Raw genomic sequence first — 7028 nt, 5'->3', positions numbered from 1 at the left:
TGCAGAAATGTTCATGTCATTCTTTGCAGAAGTTTATTACTGAGAGGCTAATGCTAAAAATACTTTGCAAAGGGCCAGTGCAAACCTGGTGACAGAGAAACACAAAACCGAATCCAAACACCTCCGCCATCCAGGCTGCAACCAGACAGGCACTAACTTAATTTGAAAGGCAATGACATAATTCTGAATTAGCTTAATAGGACCTGCAATTCATATAGAAAAGCCTGAATTTATGTAGTAATTAGCCAGAGCTTTCAGAGTGCTAGATATCTCCATGGTGAGAAAATATACAGCTTATTAAAGTGAGGTAAAAATGGACCTGCTGATGGGATTTTTTTTTTTTATGCTAAACTCCACTTTTTCTAAGTTAAACTCAATTTTTTATTAAACTTACAACTTTCCAAAGCACCAAAGTCACTTAAGAAGTTGAAGTTTTCTATTAATCACTTGGACATCATTTTGCAAGTGATTAACCCCCCCTGATACACCAGTCCCTCCCCAAAATACACCCCCAGAGCCCGACCAGCAGTAAAGCTCTGTGTGCTTTTCATTGATTTCTCCATCAGTTTTGAACTCCACCCTGATCAACTCTCAAATGACACATCCTGGAAGACAGTCCTGGAAACTTCTCTCACCTCCTAGTCCGCATTACCAGCCAGGGAAGCAGAGACATCCTCAGAGGAGCTCTTCAAAGCACAGCCAGGATGTTCAGAGTTACCCAGTCACTGCAGATGCACAACTTCAGCCTCTGAAACAGGCCTGATTTTCTTAGGAGAGCTGCTTGGCAGCTGCAAATAAAACCCTTGTCAGTACTTAGCTGGCCTGTCATCAAAAAGTTCCCCATATCAGAAGCCACCTTTGAAAAGCTCAGCCTGGTTGGGCTTCAGAGCATCGCTCCAGCCCCCTCGGGATGACTATGTGCAACCACCTTTCCTGGACATCTCCTCGCTTGCTTTCCAACAGGCAAGCTGGGAGCGCCTTTCTTGAAATACCCCGTGCCAGCCCCGCTATGAAACGAAGCCAACCCACCGTGCCTTGAAAAGACGAAACTCCTTAAAAGCTAGAAAAGCAGCGGGGGACAACCTAAAAAAAAAAAACAAAAAAACCTGGAACTGGAAAGTTTAAAGAGGCAAAGAAAAAGGCAGAAGAAATTGGACCAGATGAAGTAGGACACAACCCCAGTGTCTGCATGGGGCTGCTCAGGGACTTGCCAATCGGTGGCAGGCAGCAAACTGCATCATGGATTCCTCGGCACATTTCAGAGCAAAAATTATAAAGTCAAAGAAATAGGAGTTTTTTGGCCACTAAAGTTCAGTCCTGTTTTGTTTCTGCAAAAACAAGGTCAAAATGAGCTTTTGTAAGGAGAGTTTTTTTCTCTTCAAATGAGAAGAGTTTGGGCCTTGTTAAACAGCTACTTAAACTTGCTATTCACTACAGACAGAAGTGGAAATCAGAGGAGGAGAGATGTCAGGAAAAGGTGGAAAAGGTGACAAAAGTCCCACTTGCAAGAGCAAATGAACAATGACAGAAGAACCACTGCATTTAGGAGTGCTACAGCAAAACACTTTTTACATCCTTGGTACCTAAGAAAAGGATATTGTGCGATGCTTGACTAAAAATATGCCTGACTCATTTTAAGATTGCACAGACAAGATTCAAATGCTGCGGACCCTCTAAGAGGCACCATCCCGCAACAAGGTCAGAGATGTTTTTCCACATTCTCCTGAGTGCAGAGAGATGATAAAGCCCACGGTGGTCAATCTGCATCTAAACCGTGTGCATCTAAACAACTGCTACCCAGACTGTGCAAGAAGAGCCATTAGTGTAAGAACATCTGCAGCATCTTTAACACCACAGCATCTTCTGGCAGCCAGCCAGCCAACATGAACACAAATAGGCTGGAGACAGACTATAAGCAACCATAGAATTTATTTTTTTTTTTTCCAACAGTTTGCTTTTTTTTGCTGGGCTCGCCCAGGGAGAGCAGGCAGGATTCTGATTAACTTCCCTTTCAGGGTTGAACTCATCAGCAGGGTGTTGCGGTTGAAAGGACTGTTGGTTTAATGGCTCAAATTTGAATTTCTAGGGAAAAAAATGAAGACACTTTTCTTCTTGGCAGCACTGACATGAGCCTGTACTGTAGACCAAGCCTGACCTAACAACGCATTTCCATTTGGATATTGCAACCATCTCTCATTTTTTTTTAATATTAAAGTATTAACACCTAACCAGAACTAGGACATTCCACACAGCAAAAATCCTTTAATGACATGCTTAACATTAACCTTGGACCAAATAATTTGTTGATACTTTATTCTGCAGAGAGGACAGGTTTAAGCAGCTACCTGCAGACCTGATGAACATTGGAAAAACTGCTTTCCATGCTACCAATGTCAAACATTATTCCGACAGCATGCACCTGGTACCTTACAGGATCAAGATACTTTTATTTTGTGAATTTGTGGCCACAACAGCCTGACCAGCAGCTTTTCCTCCATCGCCTTGAGCTGCTCTGCATCCAGCAGAAACTGAGCTGTCACCTTGTTGCATGGGTTAGACCAAGACAGGCAGTGACAAGAAAAGTAGTCTTTTATTTCAATTAATATTTCTTGGCATTAGGCAGATATTAAATAACACTGGAATGCACAAGACTATTAACATATCGACAGCAAAAGGGAGGAGGTGTAGCCAAGTCGAGAACAGCAGTGCAAGTCACGTCACCTCGGGGCACTCAAAAGCCATTTAATGCAGCAACCACCAGAAAGTAGGACCCCACTGAGAAATACAAAATGAGGATGAACTCCTTTCAGGTCTTTTGTTAATACAATGATGTTGGAATGACTGACAGTAAAAATGAACAAATATTTGCATTCAGGAATTAAACAGAGTGAAATATCCACAAACTGCTAGTCATGCATTTTTTTTGGAACAGCAATTTGCTAATGCATAAATATCACAAAAAAACAATTTCCAAGATTTGAATAAATCACAGACAACTAGAAGAAACAAAGCTCAAATTCTATTTTATGCCTTAAATAGATGACCTAAATATTTAAAATTTTACTTCACCATATATATATAATTTATATATATATTAAAAGAAAGTAAAGAACATTAGATAAGTGCAAGCAATTTTCCTCAAAAAGAAAATTGGAACCATGCCCAGGAAAGCTGTTTTTTTGTTTTGTTTTGTTTTTTGTTTTTTTTTTGAACTTTCTACTCCATTCAGTCCACCTTTTTTTTTTTTTTTTTTACATAGTAATTTCTGAAGCAAAATAAATTATCTACCATCTGCTATGTCGGGTAAAAGTCCTACCTAGCATCTTCTCAGGAACTACTAGAACAATACCTTTCTTACGGACTAAGTGAAGTGGTATCTCACCAGCGATTTGAACTCTTTTGTAGCTGCATGTAAACATACCTTTCGATTAATGTTTAAAATGTGTAGAGTGAATCGTAACATTACGGGGAAGCAGAAACGGAGCTGCCGGAGGAGATCTGCACTGGTGTTAGTGAGGGGAGCGAGGGCTGGTTCGCTCGGACACACACACACACGCACAACCTGGCAGTGGGATCTTATCCGTGAAGTGTGGAGCGATGGTTGAGAAGGCATCCGTTTGCGAGCAAAGCTTGAAGGACACAAGCCGAGATCCTCTGTGCACACTGTCCGCTTTCATCAGAACTGACTCGCGCTACTGGGGTCGCACTGTAACAACCGCACGATCGAGGGATCGCTCTTGGCACCTTTGATGAACTCTTCCAGAGACAGTTTACCTGAAAGGGAGGAAAACCAAAATGGAAATAGTTTTTAAGAAGTCAGTTGTTGCTGGTACCATTGCTGTAGCTTAAAAAAAACCCCTCCTCACCAAAGCAACATACATATATTTAATCTATCACAAAGGCATCGAGGGGAATTTAGTGCCATGTACAGCAGCCAAATCCTACTCAAACCCTAAAGCTCAGGTGCATTTTTCTTCTGCAAAACAATCTAGCATAACTGTTATTTTTTTATTTAAAAAGATAGCACCAAATATAAAGACAACTGTTCTACTATCATTTGGCAGCTTTTTGCCCAGAACCAGAGTGTACAAATTACATAAGAACATAAGTTACGGTACCTGAACACATGTATGTTCTGAAAATGATGTTTATATTACTATGACATTTTGAACCTAAATAACCCAAATCTCCCCATCTTGCCTCCTTGTTTGTTGTGACGTGTAGGGCTGAGCAGTGATGGCTTCTCCTGCACCTACAAGTTCAGGTTGGACGGGGCTCTGAGCAACCTGATCTAGTTGAAGATGTCCCTGCTCATGGCAGGGGGGTTGGACTAGATGACCTTGAAAGGTCCCTTCCAACCCAAACTATTCTATGATTCTGTGATTCTACAAGCCACTTGCTGTGCCCTGCTGGGTGTACAGGAACAGGCCCGCTTTCATGAGGCAGCAAGAAAAGACAGCCCTGGAGGAGCCATCTATTGCCATGTGCCACTATTGAGTGTTTCTGGTTTATACTTCTTTGTTTTTGGCCAGAGGCACTGACTTGGACAGACCCTGTAACAGTCTCCGGGTCTGAAAAGGTGATCTCTGGAGGAACAACCACTAGGAGCAACTGCCCTGGCCTCCCCTGGCTCCAGCAGTCCCATGGCAGAGCCTGGCACACTGTGGCAAGGAGGAAAGACACCATCTGGTTTCCCAGACTTCATCCTGGGGAGACCCAGGCAGGTTTCTCCCAACCTTGGCAGGTTTCTCCCAAGCTCAGGACCAGTCCCCTGCACAAATGCCATCAGGAGCCCGTGAGCAGGCTCTGCCTTGCCTGCTATCACCAATACTCTCCTGCTCCAGCACTCTGAATCATGGCAGAAACAAGCCATGGCAATATTAATGAGAAATTAAAGTTTTCCCTATGGACTGGAGGAGACAAGCATTTGCTGCATCCCTGACACCATGTCCAGTGATCTCTCATCTACCTTGTGCTCCCAGCACGACCTACCCCTACCCTTACACAACACCCCAGAGCCATCCTTACCCAACCCAAACTGCTCCTCTCGAGACAGGCAGGACCCATGTGTGAACATCTTGTACTTGGCAGCTGTCTGCTGCCACTTTTGGCCACGTGCCCCCCGAAGGGAGGGAGGCACAAGCTCATCACGCCGGTTCTCACCAGCCCCAGGATGCTCCCAGCCTGCTGGGGGGAGGCGGAGAGGACTGAGCTCAGTGGCCAGCACCCGAATGGGGTTGAACAGGGAGGAACGAGCAAACTTCCCTCTCGCAGAAATTGCAGAAGCTTAAAAACACTTCTGTTGTAATTGCTGGCTTTTAAGCTAATGTTCCCAAACGAACTGCTTTCTTAAGTTCTTATCAGCCTGAAAGAGAGTCCTCATAACCATCAGGACATTTATTAGTTTTCCCCTCTCCTTGTAATACTTAAAAGCAAAGCACAAATCAAAATGTATATGCAATGTCTAACAGTCAGATGAGGAAGAAGAAACATTTCCAGCCACCAAGAGCACGTGTGCCTCCCTGTGTGCAGACTTTATCGCTTGGCACTGCATGGCTTGCAGGGATGGTATTTTACTGGGAATAGAATGACTTTATTTTAGCAACTAAGTGCAACAGATGGAGGATGTATGTAGCAGGTTTTTGTGACCGCTACTCTGTGGCACATCTGCACGCGCCGCTGCTTTCCATAGAACACAAATACTTTAATTATGTTATTTTAGGGCCCTCCACATGTGAAGTCAGGGGATGTACTGCTAGTTTTGATGCAGTCAAAGGTAAAACACTGGAGGACTTCAGAAAGGCCAGGAATTTGCCCCAGGGGCTGCATAAGCAGATGCCAAAACAAAACCATAAAATTATCTTAAATAAAAACCTTTCTATACATAAGATTGTATTTTTCCACGACTCCGTGTCTCAGCACTAGAGCCAAATCTTTGCTCCTGCTGAGCACATCAGTAGGCTACAGCTCCTGATTTCAACGTGGGCAGCTGCCACCTCAGCCGCTGCCAGGACAATTCCCAGGGAAAGCTCCACCTTGACTGGGATGAGAGGAAACACATCAGCAGGCTGATGGGCAGAGGAAATTGCTCAATTTTGCCTGTGATTTTGAGCCTAAGGAAATGAGTTAGCTCAGGTGGAGGGGTGGTGATGGGTACACTGTCAGATAACGTATCACGTGGCTCCATAACTGACGGGAGAGCTGCTACATCCCCCCGACGCACACGCTGCAGGACCATGTGTGACTGTGTATATATGTAGACACACCATAAACATGCACAGAAAGTTAATATTATGCCCCCGGTGGAATTTTTGCTTTCAGGTACCCAGGCACATCCCCAACCCGTGTTACCGATGATAAGCCAGGAGTGCAACCCTATCAAGGGAAACGGGAACAAAACCTTGGGCCTAGTTTGTGCTACGCCCAGAGAAAATAATCCAAAGACATTGGACACAGGGGAGTTTCAGAGGAGCCTTTGCAGAAGGGCATTTACCTGTGAAACATCAGGGAAAGTCTGCTTCCCTCCCATCCCTTCATCCCCCTAGCAGGAAAAGTCTCTACCCCACTGCCCACTTATTCACCCTATTTGTTGTGGAGCAAAGATGCTCACTGCGGCCAGGCAGAGACCAGAGGCACCAGTGGGGACATCCCTGCCCTCTACCCCCCCACCCTACAGATAGCATCATCTGCTTTGATCAACGCTGAGCTAGAAAACTTGTATTTCTAGAGCCTATGAAGGGTGGTGGTGGAGACCCTACCATCGTTGTTTGTGTCCATCTGTCTGAAAATCTTGTCTGTTCGCTTCTCGGGAGTGGATTCATCTTCCGGCATTTTCATTACTGATGAAACCATTTTGTAGATTGCCTGAGAATATAAAAAAAAAAAAAAAAAAAAGGATAGATGTAGGAAAAACACAACCCAAACAATAAGGCATCAGGACTATGAAAAAGAATTTAAGCCTGAAGCAATAAAAAAAGGCAGCTGACCTTGGCAGGAAGCTGCGGGACTTTATAAACCAAAACAAATAG

At 44.1% G+C, this 7028-nt stretch overlaps 1 protein-coding gene across 4 annotated transcripts in view; it reads right to left on the bottom strand.

Annotated features, from left to right (window-relative positions):
- Nucleotides 1-2571: 2571 nt before the first annotated feature.
- Nucleotides 2572-7028, bottom strand: part of HPCAL1 (hippocalcin like 1) — an 82877-nt gene continuing 78420 nt past the window's right edge. For all 4 annotated transcript variants that reach the window (XM_033009963.2, XM_042803440.1, XM_042803438.1 and 1 more), the window contains 2 exons: nucleotides 6759-6864; nucleotides 2572-3774 (listed from right to left, as the gene is read on the bottom strand). In XM_033009963.2, the coding sequence (XP_032865854.1) occupies nucleotides 3677-3774; nucleotides 6759-6864 (204 nt within the window). In that variant the 3' untranslated portion in view covers nucleotides 2572-3676. The remainder of the gene's footprint in view (nucleotides 3775-6758; nucleotides 6865-7028) is intronic.

This window comes from Tyto alba, unplaced genomic scaffold (genome assembly GCF_018691265.1).
Source record: "Tyto alba isolate M040663 unplaced genomic scaffold, T.alba_DEE_v4.0 Super-Scaffold_40, whole genome shotgun sequence".
In the NCBI taxonomy this organism is placed as follows: Eukaryota; Metazoa; Chordata; class Aves; order Strigiformes; family Tytonidae; genus Tyto; species Tyto alba.
This window is presented reverse-complemented; position numbering and strand designations above follow the sequence as displayed.